The 20,466-nt window shown below is 41.3% G+C and overlaps 1 protein-coding gene across 2 annotated transcripts in view; it reads right to left on the bottom strand.

The window, feature by feature from the left end:
- ranbp2 (RAN binding protein 2) overlaps positions 1-20,466 on the bottom strand; it is a 30,675-nt gene that overhangs the window by 5,475 nt on the left and 4,734 nt on the right. The window contains exons 4-22 of one of the 2 annotated variants that reach the window (XM_007557162.2): positions 18,962-19,114; positions 18,628-18,858; positions 17,733-17,875; positions 16,776-16,971; positions 15,602-15,742; positions 14,586-14,745; positions 14,318-14,499; positions 13,682-13,875; positions 13,261-13,384; positions 13,020-13,181; positions 12,462-12,599; positions 11,187-11,318; positions 10,849-11,076; positions 10,103-10,186; positions 9,781-9,922; positions 9,437-9,531; positions 4,723-9,346; positions 3,033-3,110; positions 799-981 (exon numbers count right to left, since the gene is read on the bottom strand). In XM_007557162.2, coding sequence (XP_007557224.1) covers positions 799-981; positions 3,033-3,110; positions 4,723-9,346; positions 9,437-9,531; positions 9,781-9,922; positions 10,103-10,186; positions 10,849-11,076; positions 11,187-11,318; positions 12,462-12,599; positions 13,020-13,181; positions 13,261-13,384; positions 13,682-13,875; positions 14,318-14,499; positions 14,586-14,745; positions 15,602-15,742; positions 16,776-16,971; positions 17,733-17,875; positions 18,628-18,858; positions 18,962-19,114 — 7,390 coding nt within the window. The remainder of the gene's footprint in view (positions 1-798; positions 982-3,032; positions 3,111-4,722; positions 9,347-9,436; positions 9,532-9,780; positions 9,923-10,102; positions 10,187-10,848; positions 11,077-11,186; positions 11,319-12,461; positions 12,600-13,019; positions 13,182-13,260; positions 13,385-13,681; positions 13,876-14,317; positions 14,500-14,585; positions 14,746-15,601; positions 15,743-16,775; positions 16,972-17,732; positions 17,876-18,627; positions 18,859-18,961; positions 19,115-20,466) is intronic. The other variant, XM_007557161.2, reaches the window with a different exon arrangement.

The raw sequence follows: 20,466 nt of genomic DNA, 5'->3' as shown, positions 1-20,466 counted from the left end.
GCAGCAGCATATCTTTATACAAACAGATGGAAATTCACCAATTAAAAATCCTAATTTGTTCAGATTGACTTGCTAATCCAGGCGAAATTAACTGCAGATTGTGATCAACTTCTGACATATTTCAACGTGGATGAATTTTTTTTTTTAAATAATTTTAAAGCTTTTTTTCACCTGTGTTAGAAAAGTGTCCAGTATGTTTCAGACAAAACAGTAACCTGCTTGTATTGGTGTATGAATTAATAATATAATTTTGATCTTAAATCATCACATTCAATAAATGCTCCTCATTGCAAACATTCTTTAAATCCATCAGATTGTGAAAACGACTCCACTGACTTTCTGGCAGATTTGGTTTAGGATTATGCTATATTAGATTCTCATAAAACTTTATATTGGATTTGGATGCAAGCTTGGACTTATTGTGACGCTTAAAATTTTAAATCATCTATTTAAATTTTAACCACAACAACCTTTACAACCCAAAGATATGTTTTTAGTAAACTTGTTTAGAGCCACAAATGTCACATTATCTTTTGGAAAAAGAAAGAAAAAAAAATTTAAATGGTAAATTTGTTGTATATTTTTTGTAAAATTTTACATTTATTTTTAAGTTTTAAATGGAGAAAAGCAAAACGTTTTAATGAGTGTGGGCACATTTTCCTCTATTAGATGTTGATATTTGTGGAAAATGATGCTTTTCCCTCAATAGATTTGCTTGATGTTTAGTAGAGTTGTACAGGATGCATCACAATCAAGGTGGAGAAAGTAGTTTTGCGCTTTTCATAAATCAGATCTCACCGTCAGGTTCGTCATCGCTGGTGTAGCCTGGCTCGTTCTTATAGCAGAAGAAGGTGAGAGGCAGCAGGAGCTTCCTGGCTAAAGCCGCCTGCTCGGCTGTGGGCTCTCTGACGAAAACGATCTCCACATCGGAGTAGTCATCCGAACCCGAGCTGGACGCCTCCGCCGCCGCCTGAGGAGAGCCTATGATACAGATACAGCAGCAGTGAACATTAAGCTACTTCAAGGACTCATTAGTCACATTTATTTACTGTAGCTTTCAGTGCAAGTGTTAGATCCACACAGTAACGTAAAATAACATGCACAACAATGAAACGCATGCATGTGATTTACTGCAGTGAGAAACTACCTGTGGTAGTTTGATGACATTAAACTACGCAAACATTTGAGCTTTACCCCCAATTAGCTTCTGCTGATGTGCACATCATCTGCAAATGCCTCGCCAGGCAGCAAATTACATTTCATGCTGCTGCTGCAGATCCAGCACTAAAAATGGCTCTGTGAAAAATGTCACAGTGCGTGTCTCCCTGAAGGAACATCCTGTGTCTTCAGATCACCTTTCAGGAAACATTTTACTTTTACTGCCTCCTGCTGCGCTTCAACACTGCACTTCATGCACATTTACAGGACAATAACTGCGTTTTCGTTGACCACATAATCACACAAACTGGAATGATGAAAATAAATTTGCTTAAATGGAAACATGCCAATTTTGAAATAAAAACAAAAAAGTTTTTTGCTAAGTTGTTGTGCCAGAATTAGGCGGTATTTTGAATGCATCAAAATTAGCGTATTTCGTAAAACTGTATTGGAAATAATTTTTTTTTCCCCCATAACAAGTCGTGATCAACAGCCGGATCTTACTACTGGCAGAAAACACGAAGACGACGACAGAAAGTGGTGGTAGAATAATGGCACAGAGTGTTTTTAATGACTTATTCACATGTGACTTTAATTGTGCTTCTTATTGCGAATTTTTATTTTATTTTATTTTTTTTACATTAGCAGAATATTAAAGTTTCGATCTCATTTGTAATGAAAACAAAGTTAGTTATGAACAGATTTTTTTTAAACAAAGGCATTTTTATATAAAATTCAGTCAGTTTTACCAAAACTGCATGCATAGAATCTGTGACAAATCGAAATAATTTGGGTTAAAATAAAGAAAAAACAGCTGTTCACAGTGCCTATAAGGTAAAAAATGTCATTACTTTTAAAGCTTGTTTGTGAACAAAACTGCAATGGAAATCAACAGCCAGATGTTACTACTGGCAGAAAACACAAAGATGACAACAGGAAGTAGCAGTGCCATGTTTTTAATGATGAGTTGTTACAAATATTTAGTATTTTATCTTAAGTTTGCTGTGCTCTTATGTTTTTGACGTGTGAAGTTGATTTAATCGTGCTGTATATCACCATTGTTCTGTGAGTACATCAGTTCCTGCATTGCATCTACAGGAGGAAACAAAGGAACTGGACTCTGCACTCATATTCTGCACTACTCAGCCTGGAGGTGCAACAAGACTGTGACTCAAGATAAAACAACAGAAGAAACAGTAACACTGTAATTAACTCAAGATAACAGAATAAGCTATGCAACTAGGGACCACCCTCAGGAAATGAAAAGAGAGGGTACGGCAGAACGTGCTTTAGAGCGGTAGGAGATTATAACTAATGCATGTCTCTGTCCATTCTCCTCGCAAGTAAATTAAAACTCTTGTCTCCTTTTTGTGCACCATTTGAATGTTGTAGGTTGTTTGAACCTGAGATGCGTCTTATTGCAAAATTGTGGTTATTTGACTTTAGCAGACTATTAAAGCTTTGTAGTGGAAACACAACTAGCTATGCACAGCTTCTTTAAAAAATAAAGGCTTTTTTATATTAAATTCCTTCACTTTTAGTAAAACTGCATGCATAGGATCTGTGAAGAATCCAAATAATTTGGGGTAAAATAAAGGAAAAAAATCAGCTATTTACTTTTGTATATACAGTGCCTATAAGGTAAAAAATGTCATTAGTTTTACAGCTTGTTTTGAACAAGATGCTTACATCGGGATGCTGGGCAGTTGCTAAGTTAGACACCAAGGACTGAACTTCAACACACGACATGCAACAGGTTAGCTTCAGTCTGTTTGGTCTGTCCACTCCGTGCAAACAGGTTATTGTTTGTTGAAGTCGGGGCCAGCCAGGTGACACCTGAGGGGTTTTAACACACACTGCAATAGTTAGAGTACCTGGGCTTTCAAATTGGACGGTGGATGTGCTGGTCCAAAAGGCCATTGGGTTATCTTTGAAAAGCCTAAAATCCAGCCCTAAAGGATGACGGGTTGTTGTTGGTGAAGAGACACTAAATATGAGGCTGCCATGTTCAGAAAACAATGCCAAGATCGTTCAAATGGGAGAAAGTGTGTGACAACCGAGTCTTAACCAAATCCCTGAGCGCTCCTCTTAATAATTAAAATTCATCATCAGCGTGAAACTCACCGTATTGTTTGGCTTTTTAGGATTTATTTCAAAAGCAAGTATCAAGTGCACAAACTTATATTTATTGTTGATTTTCTTCAAATAATGATATGTAGGAAACTACACACTTTGTATATCAAACAATAAACATCTGGCATAATTATTGGCCAATTATTCAACCACTCTTCTTATGAGGAATAGAAAAGTTAGAGATTTTAAGCTAAATATGTCCAATACACCTGATTGGAGACATGCAACTGTGTTCAGGTTCTAGCTTAAGTTGGATAATGTTGAAATCATCTTACAATATTTCCATTATATTTACACTATTGGTAGCAACATAGACCCCCAGAATGATGCATATGCCACCATGTTTGACAGTTGGTTCAGTTTTCTTAGGCTTTAAAGTTTCACCTGGATTCCTCAGCTCAGGTTATGCTTCATATGACCAAAAACATTCTCTCCAAATTTCAGCTGTGTCTTAAGGTTCTGATTTTGGAGTAGTGCTTCTTTCTTGGTTAGAAAGAATTCAAATTTGTGCACCCAATTCTTGTCACCAAAAGCTCCAAAACAATACTGTGTTCATGTGAATGAGTGAATGTAATCTAAACAGGAGCGTGTATGCAGGATATTTTAATTTTGACTACTTTGGTTTTGTTCGCACACATTAATGCCAGTGGCGGCTGGTGGATAAACTTCTGTTAATAGATTCCCTTCCCTGTCCAGAATAAAAGACTCAAATGAGCTGCAATGTTCATTACTGATCAACAGCAAAGAACAAATTATAGTAGCTTATGAAAAGAAAAAGTAAAATAAAGCATAAAGACCACAGACCAATAAGGTAGCTAAAACTAACATGCAGAGGAACAGAAGCTGTAGCTTACCAGCTGTCTGTAAAATCCTCTGCATTGTCACATAAAGTGGGGAATTCTTTCCAACTTTATCACCATGGCAACCCAAAACATTCCGGCATCTTCACTAGCAAGAGCAAAATTCTGAGACCCAATCAGCTATTCTGATTGGCTAAATGTTTATTCCTTTCCCTAGCAACCACATGTGATTGGCTATTTAGCTTCACCTCTGGAAAGCTAGTCAGTAGTGCCCCCAAAAAGGAGCCTGTCGGGGAAAACTCACTATAAATTCACTAAAATTCAATGTTGACTACATTTAAATAAACACTATTAAGGAACACAGGGTAATACAAATTTTAAAAATGCTTACAGATCATTTTTAATACTTAGATTTTTTTTCTCCTCCACAACCAGCCGCCACTGATTAATACATCTAAAACATAACACTTGTCTTATTACATTTTAAAAAGCAGCACTGGCAGAAAAAAGTGAGCCGAACCTTCTGAGAACCATGAACAGACTTTGGTGATGGATCAAGTGTCAACTTGGACCAACCAAAGAGAAGCAAAAGGGACATTAAAATAAAACATAAAAGTTTTTTTTTTTTTACCTGTATGCATTTTGAATGCTGGCGCAGGAATCGTAGGCTTGACTGAGCTTTCACCATCTTTGGCCGTCAACCCCGACACAGATGCAGATGCTTGGGACTCTGACTTAGGAGAGCCAAAAATCTTCTGAACAGAATCAGAGCCGAACACAAACTTCGGTGGAGACACCACAGTCTTCAGGGGATTGACAGGACTCTGAGACCCAGCTGCAGTCGACCTGGCGGCCGGAGAAGTGGCTGTTCGTTCCCGTGTCGTCTCTTCCAGAACAGCAATAGCTGCTTGCCCACAAAGAGATGTAGTTGTGCTTTCAGATGTTGCTGATGGTCCACTTTCTGATGGTGCTGAGAGTCTTGGCGTCACAGGAGTCATGAGTTCGGATTTTTCCTGCGCCGCCTTGGCCTCTTCAAAGACCTGTTTGAATGTATTTGCAGTCTCTTGCATCTTAAACCTCACAGCCAGCTGCTCAACTTTGCCCTCTCCCTCTTCGGCAAAGTCCAAGGCACTCCAGACCCAGGCCTTTTCTGCCCCCTTCATGAGCTCCAGCCTCATGGCGGATGAGATCCAGTGATTGGCACAGAGCTTGAGCACCTGATCTCTCCTCATTATTAACCTCACACGTTTGGTCTCAAAACTCTGCAGGATCTTGAGGTCTCCAATGCCCCTCTCCTTCCACTGCTTCACCTCTTTGTCATAGCGGTACAGTTTGGCTCTGTGGCTGAAGACCACCAGCTCATTTTCCTCTCCAGTAGAAGTCTCAACCAAGTCAGGCAAAGGTACAACGGGTTCAAAGTACTGTCCGTCTCGCTCTTCGTCTTGAGTTGTATCCTGCTCCTCGTCTGTACCCTCTGAGGCCCTGCTCAGGTTGAGCTTCGCAGGAGACTTGGATGGGCTGATGCCGGGTTGGAAACTGAAGCTGAACCCACTTGTGGATTCTCCGAAGCGGAAGAGGTTCTTCCTCAGGGGGCTGCTCGAAAGAGGGGTGGTGTAGACCGATGAGTCAGCAGTGTCATCCAAAGCTTCTTCCCGTAGGTCGTAGTTATCCCACTCCAAGGTGGGGCCTGTTGTTTCCCCATGAGGCCTGACCCCTAAACTGGAAAGTTCGCTTGCGGCAGTAATGTCTCCCTGCACTTCGTCGTCTTGGATTTTCGTCTTCTCATCAGTCAAAAACGATTTCAAGTCTTTTAAACCGGACTTCATCTCCTCTGCTTTCTTGATGAGGTGAGCCGTTCGGCCAGTGTCCATCAGCTTGTGGGGCGTTTGCAAAGGGATATCCAAAAGAAGTCTCTGACATTCCTCAAACTTCTCTTTGAACTCGTCTGCTAGCTCCGTCGTTTTAAATTTGGCGGCCAGCTGTTCGAGTTTAGCATCTCCATCAGAGAAGTCGTTGGCCATCCATATCCAGGCTTTGTCTGAGCCAGCCAGCGGCTTAAGGTTCATGGTGGTGGTGATCCAGTGGTTGGCGCAAACCTTCAGAACTTGATCCCTTCTCATCAGCACTCTCAGCCGGCCATTTGTGTTATTTTTAAGGAACTTCAGGGTTCCTACACCCCGTTCCTTCCACTGACTGGTGCCAGAGTCGAATCGGAAGAGTTTGACGCGCTGGGAGTAGAGGACCTGCTCATCTTCCTCACCAGTCACTAGGTCCACTTTGTCAGGCATCTGGACCACTGGTTCAAACTGGATGTCGTCGTGTTCTTCCGTTTTATACATGCCGTCGTCTTCCAGTACGTTTGAGGCCTCTGCCTTGGTAGGGGTCGTGTGTGGCGATGCGAATACCTGCGCTCCTGCTCCGGAGAAACCTTTGAAGTTGGGATCTTTCTGGCCAAACTGGAAGGTTCCTTCGGAGGACTTGGCCAAGTCTGCAAAACTAAACGCATCGGCTTTTCCAGCAATTAAAGGATTTTGATCTTTTTCCGTTTGGTCTACGGCAGGCGTAGACACATTTTCTTTCTCCTTGTGTTTGTCAGCCATGTTTTTGAGGATACTGGAAGCGGACCCTGTTGAAGTTTGATTATTAGATGAGGCCGAATCTGTTGCAGAATCCTGAACGCCAAACTTGAAGCCACCAGCTGGGATGGGCATTGAAAAAGAGAATCCAGAGGAGGTTGTGGTGGCTGGCGCAGCCTGAGGAGCTTCAAACGTGAATGCAGATGCTGAAGCTTTGTCTTTATTTTGTCCAAACTGAAATGCACCACTGCTTCCAAAAGTAAATGCAGGTCCAGCAGCCTGGTTGGATGAACTTGTGGTTCCAAAGTTGAAACTGAAAGACGAGGCAGAAGCAGCAGATGTGACTGTGCTTTTAGCATTAGGGTTTGAGGTTTTACAGGCCACACATTCATTGGAAGAGGCCTTATTTCTCACAAGACAAGCCTCACAGTCCCATTCTCCTTCCTTCTTGCCAAACATGGCCTCTAAAGAAGGATTTGGATTTGGAGACTGGCAAGAAACACACTGAGCTGCTGACCCTTCATTTCTGACCAAACAGGCGTTGCAGTCCCACTGTCCGTCTTTCTTGGCAAAATCTGCCAGAAACCCTGACACCGCAGGTGCAGTTGGTACTGCTGGAGCCACAGTGGATGATTGAGCTGCTGGAGCCACAGCGGATGATTGAGCTGCTGGAGCCACAGCGGATGATTGAGCTGCTGGAGCCACAGCAGATGATTGAGCTGCTGGAGCCACAGCAGATGATTGAGCTGCTGGAGCCACAGCAGATGATTGAGCTGCTGGAGCCACAGTGGCTGATTTTGAAGCTGGGTTTGGAGTTTGACAGGAAACACATTTGCTTGCAGAGGCTTCATTTCTCACTTCACAAACATCACAGTCCCACTGTCCTGGCTTTTTGCTGAAGCGTGCAGCAAATCCAGCATCGACTGCAGACACGGAGGACTGTGCAGCAGGAGCTTCTGGTGCTGGAGCAGTTTGTGCTGCCTCGAATTTTTTGACTGCAGTTTTAGGAGTTTTACAAGAAGCACAACTGTCTGTTGATGCTTCATTCTTTGCAGAACACTTGCCACAGTCCCACTGCTCTGGCTTTGTGGGAATTTGTGAACCAAAGCTGAAACCAAATGGACCAGCCGGTTTGTCGGTAGGTTTTGAGGAGCTCATCCCGAATGTAAAAGAGGAGGGAACTGAAGTTCCAAAAGCACCAAATCCTGTAAATGTTGAGGTTGAACCACTGGGTTTTGACGAATCTGTACCAAACTTGAAGCTAAATGGGCTGGTTTTGGCTCCAGTAGTAGCCTGAAGTTCTGGTTTAGATGAAGACTGTGGATTGGGAGTGTTGCATGCTGCACACTGCGCAGCCGTTGCTTTATTTCGTACATCACACACGGCGCAGTCCCACTCGCCTTCTTTAAGAGCGAACCGAGAAGCCAGTAAACCAAAGTCTTTGGGGGTTTCCTCTTTCTTCTCTTGCTGTTTTTCTGGTGATTTGCTCGTCACCTGCTGGGCTTCCTCAAACTTGGCTTTGAAAAGAGCCGCCTCATCCACAGTTTTGAAGCGAATGGCCAGCTGTTCAGGTTTAGGCTCTTCATCCGCATAGTCGATGGCGTTCCACACCCAGGATTTGTCCGAGCCAGCGTTGGGTTTCAGCAGCATGTCTGCAGTGATGTAGTGATTTGCACAGATCTTAAGGACCTGCTCTCTTCTCATCAGGAGGCGGACCTTCCCTTTAGTGTTGTGTTTCAGGATTTTAATATTTCCGATTCCTCGTTCTTTCCATTCTTTTGTCTCCGTGTCGAATCGGTACAGCTTTGCCCTGTTGCAGAACATTTCCTCCTCCTCTTCTTCACCTGTTTTCACATCCACCTTATCAGGGAGAGGGACGATCGGTTCAAAGTGAGGACCGTCTTCGTCCTCCTCAACGTGTGTGCTCTCGTCGCTCTCTGCGGCCTTCTCCAGCTCTGACGTCTTGCCGATGCCAAAAGCCGTTGCTTCCCCAAACTTAAACGGTTGCTCCGGCTTCCCAAAGAAACTTCTAGCTGGCGCGTTTGGAGTGGAATCTGCAAACGAGAAGCTGCTTATGTTTTTATTTCCGAAGGTGAAGATGTTCTGGTGGCCTGAGGGCTGCTCGTGGGCCGGCGGCTTCTCTGGAAACGAGTCGGGCTTTGGGGGGAGGTCTGAAGTGAGGAGGCCGAGCAAACTTTCACTTTGCTTGGTTTGGGGCGAGCAGAAACTTAAATCTCTCTCAGAGGATTTGGGAAAACAATTGAAGTTAAAAGCAGGTGAGGTTGTAGCCGGGCCAACTGCCCCTGCGCCGAAATTTGGCACTCTGGGTACGTCAGCTGCAGCTTGCTGGCTGAAGGAAAGCTTCCCAAAGTCCACAGGCTTCCCCTCAACGCCCTTCGGCGGCTGAACGGGGGCGACAGACGGCTTGGTGAAGTAGCCAGGCTCAGGCAGAGTGGGGTTAATAGTCTGCGGGGCGACATTCTGCCCATGAAATTCTTCACTGTATGGAGAGAGAAGGCCTGTGGCTTGAGATTCAAACCGAAGGGGGGAACCGAAGACTTGTTCCTGCGGAGGGTAGATGCAGGACGGGGCGGTCTGCAGCGGAGGCGTGTGTTTGGGCGGCTGGTAGGCACACATGTGCTGCTGGGGGGGCATACGGTTCACCCCATACATTGGACCCTGTGTGAAAAGATTAAATAATAATGATCACTCAACAGGTGGGAGAAGTTTATTTCTATATATAAATGGATGTTAAATGATGATAATCACCTTGGTGGGGGTGACGTTTGCCGCTGTCCGCAGTAAATACTGGGAGTTGTAGGCAGGAGACGGGTTGTAATAAACAGAAGTGCCTGTGGTGGCAACTAAGAGAGAGAAGCAGTTTAATAAACTGATGCTTTTTTAAAAACAATTATTTAAAATACCTTGGCAAAATATTGATAGGCTCCCAAGTATTTTATCCTTGAACCTTTTCATATTTTATTGCATTACAACCACAAACAAATGCATTTTAATGAAAGTTTATAACAATGAAGTTTATGTGGTTAGGATGTGACAGAATGTGAAGCGGTTCCAGGACTGAATAGCTTCTGAAAGCAGCGTGGACCACTGACCAGTTAGTGGGGCTCCGTGGTAGGACTGGACCGGGGTGAACGGCTCCTGCAAACTCTCGTTTCTGTAGGCGTCTCCATACATCTTATGGTGAGGCGAGCCGGAGTTCACTGACGCGTTGTGTTTGAGATCATGAACCTCATTCTAGGGGAAAAAGGTAAACGCAGTGATGCAAATCATTGGTGTAGAGCAGATGTTTTAAACTAACTAAATCCATTTGCATTTCTGCAAAAATCTAGTGAATAATCTGTCATTAAAATCATATTAATGTATTTATTTTCCCCATTCTGGAGTGGAAGAAGTTGAAAAAGTTGAGATAATTACCTTGAGGGCTTCTACTTGCTGACATAATATCTGAAGGAGACTTTTCTGGTCTTCAATCCAATGAGGTGGTGTCTTTGGTGAAATCTGAACAAAAAAAAAAGAATGTAATAAACTAAAAGAAACTTATTTGCACAAACAACAAGGCTTATTAATCTCCAAAAGTAAAATTCAAGCACTTTTCACAGTGTTCAAACTTTTCCAGCACTACACTTTGGAGACAAAAGCAAAACAAATGAACTTAAGAAAACCATTTCAATTATCAGCGAGGTAATACAGCAAGATTTTAAGTTATAGTCCCTCTCACACACACTTTCTACAAAAACAACACACTAATTAAAAAGATCCCCTCATTTCAATAACTGTTTAAAGTATAAAATAGAAAAACGCTCAATAAGTCATCGAGCCAGTAGGACAAACAGTCCAAACTAATTTTAAGATAAACAACCTTTCTGCTCAAATTAAACACAATACACAAAGAAAGTCACCAAAAAAAATCTCTTAAAAAATATTCTCGCTAAATTCTACGGGATTTAGCAAAATTAAATAATTTTGGTGATTCTAACTTAACCAAAACAAGAAAGTTTAGTCTGATTTAACTTCAGACTGCAATAAAAAAAAATCATAAAAAAGATTTAACTTAATCACAAAACTGTGCAGGGTGCACATAAAGCATTTTCCAAACCTTGAAGGCACAGAATCAGAATTTTTAAGGAACCCGAATCAAAACATGTGATCCACGGACTCACCAATCTTTTGGAAGGAGAAACAATGCTTTTGCTCGGAGAGGGAGAAGCAAACTTGATGTGCGAAATGGTGGCGCTGGTTTCTGTGAGACGAGCCGGGCTGGAGTGAGTCGGTCCTCGCCAAAGGTTCACCTCCTGCTCCTCTTCCTCGTCCATGTGCTCCAGGGTTTCGCCAAGCTGCTGATTTACGTCGTTCAAGAGGTCCACCACTTCCTCCATGGACACGGGAAGCTGCAGAGCGACACGTTAGCAACGAGACTCAGACACAGGGGTAAAAACAACAAGGACAAATTTATCAAAATCCAAATGAGGAAATTTTATGACTCAAACTTGTAACCGACCCTTTCGATGTCGTCTGCGTTGGCGTTGTAGATTTTTGACAAGTAGTTCCTGAACTTCCTCAGGAAAGTTAGACACCTGTCCTGGGTTTCCTCCACGCCGTTGCTGGCCTCCTCTGCCAGCCGCTGATAAATCTGCAAAAAGTAATAAAAATAAAAGTTGTTCATGACCAGAGCTGGGTAGCAACCAACTACATTTACTCAGTTACACTTACTTTAGTGACTTATTTTTTAAATTTTTTTATTACTTTTTGGAGTATATTTTACTGTGCTGTACTTGTTTTGCTTGAGTAAACTTTCTGGATACTTTACTAACTTCACTAAATGAATGCTTTAACCAACACAGTCACAAACCTGTTTTTATTCAAGTTTCATATTGATATAAATTGATTTGGTGAAAATATTTCATTTGCCCGATTTTGTTATTTTATGTTACTTTCTTTTTTGTCTTCAAACTTTCACATAACTTTATAACTTGGTCCATCTGATGATGTAATTTTAAATATTAAATGACTGATGTTTTTAATAGTTACCCAGACTTTTTACTAAATACTTTTTCACTTCTATTTGAGAAAAAATATGTTTTTGTAGTGTTATTCTTTCTTGAGTACAATTTTCTCATCCCAGAAAACTGTAATAAAAACTGGTTCATATATTTCGTAAGAAATAAAAATAATAACAGTCCATCAAACAAACATTTTAAGAGGGTTTCTTAACTTTTTCTATCTTCAAATGTCGTAATTTTTCACTCATATTAAAGGTTTTGGTCCAATCTGTGATTGAGCATCGTTACCAGTAAGGTAGACTTTCATAATAAAAGCCTCTGCTAATAAAAACAGATTATAGACTGAGATATAATCCATTTATGGTTTTGTCCCTCCAGAACCTGCTGTGTTTATTATTCCAAACTCAGAAATAGCAGGAGAGAGTTATTCATTACTGACGGTTTCAATGAATAATCACATCCTGTCAAAAAGTGGAGGAAACACTGAATATTAAACCAGACACTGTTGATGTTTCCAACAGCAGATCATTACTGTGTCTCTGCTGCCAGACGGAAAATTATCGGGTGTCAGAACCTCGACTCTGAAAGCGATCTGGAGCGAAACCCAGTCATTAAAATCACACAGAAAGAGGTGATTATTAATGTAACCTGGAAAATAAATAGAACTGATTATCTCTAACTTTTGGAAGCAAAGGTTTGCAGAAACTAAACTCTACAGGAAGGGCTCCAACGTATTTTTGATTAAAGGTTAAGAATTGATCCCAGTGGTTTACCTGCGCTAAATGCCAAATCGACGACATGTTGTTGATGCTTTCTAAAGTCGCGATCGCTTCCTCAGTTCTGCCTTCGATGTCCAGAAGAACAGCGTACGCGATTTTCGCTTCATCTTCATAACCTTTCACAGCGGAAACCTGTGGACATAAAAACACACCTAACATCAGCAACAAGAGTTAGCATTTGAAGCTTTTCCCGTTTAACCCAAAAGGTGTCGTCGACAACGCATTTTTACAAGCCAACTTTGCAGTACTGTAACTCTGCGATACCTTGCGCTTTCCAGCCGATATCGGGTCATTACGGTAATTTCACTCGCGCCTAGAAGGGAGCATGTTTTACTTTGGTTCACGCTGATGAAACACTCTTAATAGACAGTAAATGTCTAAATAACTGCTACATATTAAAAGCTCCAGCTGTTATGGAGAAATGGACAAAAATATTTACTCACAGGACATTTAGAGAACTTTGTACAACTAAACTAAGCAAACATACCAAGGCGGAGATTTGAAACTGAGATCATAAAAGGTAAAAAGTGAAATTCTGAGTTTGATGACGACCTGAATGTCCTTAGAGGCGAAGTGTATGAAGAGAGGGTCCAGCGGTTCTGGTATGCTTCGTCTGATTTTTATTTTCTCCAGCAGCGGCATCACAACCCGCCAGTAGTGGACGCTGCGGCCGATGTACTCCTTCTGGTCGTAATACGAGTTCATGCCATCGCCCTGCGTTAATAATTACAGTTGAGAAAACATCAAGAAACATGTTGAGTTTCCAAACTGAAAGCGTTTAGACTGAGCGTACCGTCTGGCTCAGACTCTGAGCCCAGTGGATCATCAGCGCCGGCTGGAGCCCGTGTTTCTCTCCAGCTCTCAGCGTGTTCAGGCCGTGTTGCACAATCATCCGTAGTTTGGCCGACGTACCGGGACTGCAAGGAGGCAAATGTTAAAACTGAGCTCTCAGGATACTGATGAATGTAAATTAAAGAAAAATCTCTTCAAGCACTGGAAAGAACTGGGTTTTAAAATGCTACTTCAGCAGTGATGCACTTCTTTGAAAAGAAATATTTAACTTTAAAACAGCTAACGCCTTTTAGAGAAACATATGGAAAGAGCCTGAAACAAAAAAAAAGGAAAATATAATTAAATATTTAGCCAATTAAAAACAAAAAGGAGTTTCGCCATCTGCAGATTTTAAAGATAAAAATTACATTTCTGACACTCACACGGCTCGTTTGTGGATGAGGCTGTAGACGGCGTCCCACCACTCCCTCTGCCGCTGCGTGGCGAGGAGGCGGAGCAGAGGAAGAGGAAGGCAGCGAGGCTCGAAGAGCTGCTGCCGCGGGCTCAGGCTGCGGTTGATCCTCGCCGTGTCCTGAAGCTGACAGTGGCTGCAGAAAACCACGCCGCATAAAAACGCCTGAACGGAGCAAACGGAGGACAGAGACGTTTAACACTCAGTTCCCAGTTTATTGACAAAAAAATAAAACAATAAGTCTGAAAAGTCCTCAAACTTGCATTTGTTATTAGACAATTTTCATGGCATAATAATGCAAGAACACATTTTTCCTTACCACTGGAACTGGAAGACATTTTAAATGTCTAAAATAAATAAACAACAGAAACAACAAACATAATGAATTATGAAGCCTCTCTAAACAAAACTGTAAACAAACCAAAAGAACCTGTGAAGTCTGTGACAAAACGTAAAAATTGACGTTCACAGATCAATCTGACTGAGCTTGAACTCTTTTTGCAGAGACTGAACGAACTCCAGATGTGAGATCTTCCTTCCACTTCACTTACTGCTCAATCAATAATCAATCTGATTTAGATCTCCAGACAAGCTGATGGGCTCTCACCTCCAGGTCCAGCAGGCAGATGGACTCCGGCGCGTTGGTGTCAAGCTTGGACGTTTCCAGCGTCAGCCTGGGAAACAGCTGCTGCAGCCAGTCGCGCATGGGCGGCCTCTGGTCCAGCAGCATCCACTGCAGCCCCAGCCAGCTCAGGTGCTGCAGCTCCCCGCCGTGCAGCAAGATGGAGCCTAAAAACACAAAGAGTCATCACTCTACAGGAAGACAACTTCTTCCGGATGCTTTGATCCTGGAGGCACATTTTAAAGGTTTGTACCCAAGTCCCACTTGACTAGGTTGGAAAGCTCTGGACCCAATGAGCTGAGCGAGTGAATGTCGTCGTTGGCGATAAACGAGGACGCGGGGGAAGCCTGTGGACCCCAGAGGAGCTCGAACAGAGACTCCTGACCGCTACGGTTCCCAAACGCCTCCACCACCTGCACACAAACACGGTCACTACCACCAGGGGGCGCACACGGCTCCCACTGCGAAATTCAAGAGCGTTTCCAGCACCAAACTTTGGAGATAAAAACAGTTTAATTCACTATTATACAATATCATTTATTACTGTTATTAATACGTTTTCTGTTAGTATTCGACAAAGTAACCTTAACTATAACAAAATTTTACGTTTTGAAATGTCTCTGACCGGTCCGGGAACAAAACACTAATTTAACAACAAAAAATTTCTAAGTTAAGAAGTATTTCAATCTCTGACAGCAGAGTTTTTTATTGATTTATTGATTGTCCAAATTGGTCCAGAGTGTCAATATACTTTATTTTTGTTCTCATCTATGCTTTAGCGTTTGCCTACCAAGATGGCGGATCAGTGGAGCGGATCGTTTCCGGTTCAGACTTGTGGGAGCTATGTACAAATCATTGAGCTGATAGGAATAATAAATATGTTAAAAAATAAAAACTGTTCTTGCAAATTTTTGTAAATAGAAATAATTTTGGTAACTCTAGTTAGCCTAAAACAAGAAAAATTAATCAGATCTAACTTCAGACGGTGAGGAAAAAAAATGTCTTTGTATACCTATTCTGAACTGGAAATAACGTTTTTAACCAAATGTTAGATTGGACTTTATTACAAAACTATGCAACTTAAAATAAACACTTTCAAGGATTTCATAGCATTTCTGCAAATGTTCATAATTAAAAACAATAATTCGCTAATAAAATGCTTTCAGCCTTTTGTCTTAACATCAGGAGTAAAATTCTGTCAAATTCAAATTTCTTTGCACATTTTGTTAAGACATACATTTGAATAAATCAGGACAGAAATAAGCCGACCTCTCTTATCAGAGTGAAGGTGTCGGCGCTCAGGTTGAACAGCATGTGTCCCGCCTGACTCTGCCGGTCGCTGGCCAGCAGCTCCAGCAGCTGCGGCGGCGACTGGTCCTTTTTGGTCACTTTAGTCTTTGGTCTGGGAGCCTGGTGCAAAACAGAGACAAGAAAATGTAAGGAAAATGTTTTCTAGACAAGTAAGACACTAAGAATTAAGAATAAAGCCCGTCTAAAAGCTTTTTATTAAAATATAAGATGCCAAAGTATTTTAAGTTTCTGTACATTACAGTAAATTTGAGGACATATGAAGAGAAATTGACTATTATAATTTTATATCTTGATCATAAGCAGAATTTAGGTAAACATAGGTTCAGTTTCACTATTTTACTAATGATTCAGTCTATTTTTCTATTTTAAGCATCAATTAAATGCAAATGAAATGGTCATGCTAATGCAAACGTGCATGAACAGCTTGATACTCAAAATCCTCAGAATCGTAAAGCATATTTCTGAAATAAATCCCAACCAAAAAAAGAAAACATTTCCATAACAGCTATAATTTCTAGATTTTAATTTGATTTAATAACATTCAAAATATTTTAGAGCTAAATATTGAACAAACTGGATCCGTTCACATTTATTTTCCACAAATCATAAAACATAAAGAGAATAAACATAATAAAAAAAGTACACAAATTTAAAAAAATATAATAAATAAAACTAAAATACAGTAACTAGCTATGTGATATATAGATATGTATATTAAAAAGAGTGTGTTCAATAGGTAATAAAGGATAATTTCATGGTTTTTATACCATCTGGACTGAGATCAGCTTCATTTTAAAATCTATAAATTCAGGAGGTTTTTGAAATTAATCGTTTTTCAGACACCAAAAAAACATTAACTAATTGCAGAAAAACATCTAGGTTGTTTTCAGAAGCAGTAAAGACACAAATGAAAGTACAAAAATGTGCAAAATGTGATTGTTTTCTTGAATAGCTACATTTGGGTAATATTTAAGATAGTTTCCTTTTTATGCATGAAGCAACACCTAGCTCCTCCTCTAATGCTAAAATCTAAATGAACAGAAATGTAAATGAAATCCCTGTAAATGGTTTATAACTGCTTGAGGTCATCCATCTCCATGTTTGGGTCGGTACCGGAGCGACTCTTGGGTACCTGGTATGCCAGCAGGTAGCAGAGCGCGGCCAGGTCGATGACGGCTCTCCAGGCGTGCTGCCGGTCCTGAGCCATTTTCAGCAGCAGCGTGGCGGCATGCAGGTACAGGTGAGCCCTCATCTCTACAAACGCCTCCAGGAGTTCATCGGCGAAGAGCGCGGCGACGCCGCTCAGCGCCTGCATAGCTTGGTCGAAACTGAACAAAAACGCGAAACAAAAATCAGTTAAAGTTATTCTAAGTACTAGTTTTAGCTTTATTAAATAGCACCATCCGTAGACAGGTGTCAACTCTGAAACATTTTATAGACTTCCCAGATCCTCAGTACGTATTATTTATTACATAATCACATAATATTTGTCTCATGTTCTATCAAATAATTTGGAGCCAAACTACAATGACGCAAGAAATAATGTTTTAGAAAAGCTGAATGAACCAAGCTTTGCTAAAATGAATCGCATCCCTTCAACTTCCTCATTTTCTCACATTAGATCCACAAACGTTTCTGCTTTTTATGTGAAAGGCCAACACAAAGTGTAAAGTCCACCTGATTTTTATTTAACTTCTGTATAAATGGTTTAATTTGAATTACAAAAGAGATGCATGTTGCAATAAGCAAAAAATCAATCACATTTACCAGGTAAATAATTTCCATTTGCATTATTATTATTATCCCTTCCTACTAAACACTGGAATACAAAAGGCTTTAATCTGGTTCTCTGGTCTCAATTTTTTGTGAAGTGAAATTTTGTTTACAGACACTTTTTGGTTTGTTTTGTTTCCTTATTTTGGATATTTAAAATGTCTTCCAGTTCCAATGTCAAATGTTCAACAGAATTTAAAGGTTACTGATCTTGTAGATGCCATTACCATCATGTTACTCGAAAATGGTCTCAAAACAACAATATTATTGTACATCATAACTTCTGAGACAATTTGAACCGCTGGGCCTGACCGACCTCCTGAATGCGTCGACGCTTGGCTGCACGCCGCTCTCGGATAGTCTGATTCGCAGCAGGCTGCAGTGCGCCAGCAGCACTTCTCTTTGGAGACGTCGACACATCTTCTCATTATTTGAAACGCTGGGCTGATCCAGATACTCCTGAAAGGAAAAAGAAAGCATTTATATTTAAAGGTGACCCATTGTGTTTCCCTGAACAGGTTAGGGTGGGTCTATGTACAATACAAAACAGGTTCATTACATTTAAAGCCTTTTGTTTTTCCCATCAGTCATATAAAGAGCTGTTTTAGGGCTTATGTCACTTTAAACCCAAAAAATATGCTGGCCACGCCCTCAACTCAAAGTTTACACTTGCATGTGAAAATGGCTGCAAAAGAGGCAAAATTATACAGCTGAACATCTTTGAAAAGAATTAATAGAGCCTCCTGCACAACCAACAAGAATGCAGCAATCAGCTTCTGGATGGCAGGTCAACAAGAGAACATCCAGCAGCCAAACAGCTGAAAAAACAGCTGACCAAAGCAAATGTGCTGGAGCGCTGCTTGGGTTGCTAGGTGACGGGCTGGGGTTTGCTGGGGTTGCTAGGTGACGGGCTGTGTCTGCTCAATGGTGATGTAACATTCGGGCGGTTTTTGAAATGGCAAATTTTTCAGACACCAAAAACAGCTGGTTTGTTTTTTTTCTGTAAGAAAAAAACCCCTGTTTCTAGAAGTAGCTGAGACTCAGAACGACAAAAAATGTGCAAAAATATATAAACCCCGTTTAAGCCCTCTTCTTTTGTTTTGTAAGTTGAAACAGGTGTTTAAACGATCCCAAAAAAAATAAAAAATTTAAATTACAGATGTTCCACACTAAAAAAAAAATAAATAAATAAAAGAGAGTCAAGTCCTGACCTGTAACGTGTTCAGCTGCACGTTGTACCAGTCCAGACTGTTGCGCAGCAAGCCCTTTTTCTCAGTAGCCAGACAATGTTTGACGGCCTCATCCAGTCGACCGTCCTGGCAAAACAGCTGAACCAACTTTACATTCACCAGAGCGTCGGCCGGCCGGGCTGCCAGCTCAGCCTGGAGGAGGTCGAACAGCTGGTTCCACCCCTGCTGGCCCTGACGGCTCAACAGGCGCTCCTGAACGGACACAGACAGTCGTGAGAACAAGGCAGCTGTTGATGCTGGACTTGCACAGCTGAAGGGCTATGGAGACGTTTCACTGGGTAAGAGCAGCTCTCACCTTTAAGTTGAAGACTTCTGGGCTCCCAGGCATGAGCTTTGCAGCTTTTTCCACCCAGAACTCAGCTTTGCTGTCGCAGTCTCCCTTACCAACGAACAGCTCGGCAACTTTCAGCACCAGGTCTCTCTGAACCGGGTTCAGGTCCACCGAGCGCTGCATGGAAACAGAAGTTAGGCTACCTTCACACTGCAGGCCTTAATGCTCACTTCTCCTTTTTTTTGTGAAGTCTGATTTTTCTTTTTGCCGTTGTCGGTTGTGTGGACTACAAAGTGTCACGCATGCGCAGTAGGGGGCGCAATAACGACACATAAAGAGAACTAGTGTTTTGCCAACCGCCATTAAAAAAAGAAGAAGTGCTCAGTGTTTGTGGAAGTAAACATGGATGCTAATGGGGGAGCATATCTTATGGTTTTAAAGTTGATATCCAACTTAAACCTTATTATTGTCTGCCATGTTTTCTGTTTTTATTCCTGCTTGCTCGTTTCAGGACGCAGAATAGTGAGAATAATATTATGAATACGACCTGCCCGATCAAGATTCAGATCACTTTTGAAAAAGATCGGATACCTATTGGATATGCCAGTGGCCTAGGTCGCATTCAAAAAAATCCCAGGGTTTCACCCAGTATATTATAAGCCTGGCGGGCCACCAGGCTTTACTTGCAGCCCCACCAGGCTAAGCATTGCTTACCAATTCTTTGTTTTTTATCATTTGACTTTTTTAAGACTTTATAGTTGGGATTTAGGTATTTTAATAATCTCTTCCAATAACACATAATTACCCAATAATACTTTACATTTTTCTGTTAAAATTAAACTTTTTGTTTTACTCAAAAACATGGCAGATTGCTGAACGACTGCCCCATAGCACCCCTACCACTGGGCTTAGTAGGTTTGCTGGGGAAACCCTGAATCCCATCTGTGTTGTTCAGACTAAATAAATAAATAAATAAAAATAAAAATTGGATTTGGGTCACTTTAGGCTGGGGCTCAAACGTAACCTTTAAGTAGGGCTGGATAATAAATTGGTTATATATATCACATGATCAATATCAACAGAAAATGTTTGAATATTCAATAATTTCACTGAACTCAAATCCAGAACCAAACAGCATTCTGGGGGATGTAGGCAGAGAAAATGGCCAGCTAAGCAAAATAAGTGGCATCAACTCATTCACTCTTTGGTTACCTAGCAACAATCTGTTAAGTAGCAGGCAGTTTCAAGGCCCCCCTTCTGCTCCCCACTTCGGTTGCCTAGCAACCTGTTGAGTAACTTCTGCAGCAGCAGTTTAAGTTTTCACCATAACTCTTTTAACAATAAACAGTGTGGAGCAAAAACTGGATGAGACATGAAAGATCACAGCACCAGTTTAGCAGTATTTCAAATATTTAACAGAAAAAACTAATCAATAATAATCGATATCGACTGGTATGAAACACTTGTATCGTGATACGTTTTTCAGCCATATTGTCCAGCCTAATTTATCAGATTTCCCTTTAAGTCTA

Source organism: Poecilia formosa, unplaced genomic scaffold (genome assembly GCF_000485575.1).
Source record: "Poecilia formosa unplaced genomic scaffold, Poecilia_formosa-5.1.2 Scaffold84, whole genome shotgun sequence".
Taxonomy (NCBI): domain Eukaryota; kingdom Metazoa; phylum Chordata; class Actinopteri; order Cyprinodontiformes; family Poeciliidae; genus Poecilia; species Poecilia formosa.
The sequence above is the reverse complement of the archived record's forward strand: the minus strand, read 5'-3'. Positions and strand labels throughout refer to the sequence as shown.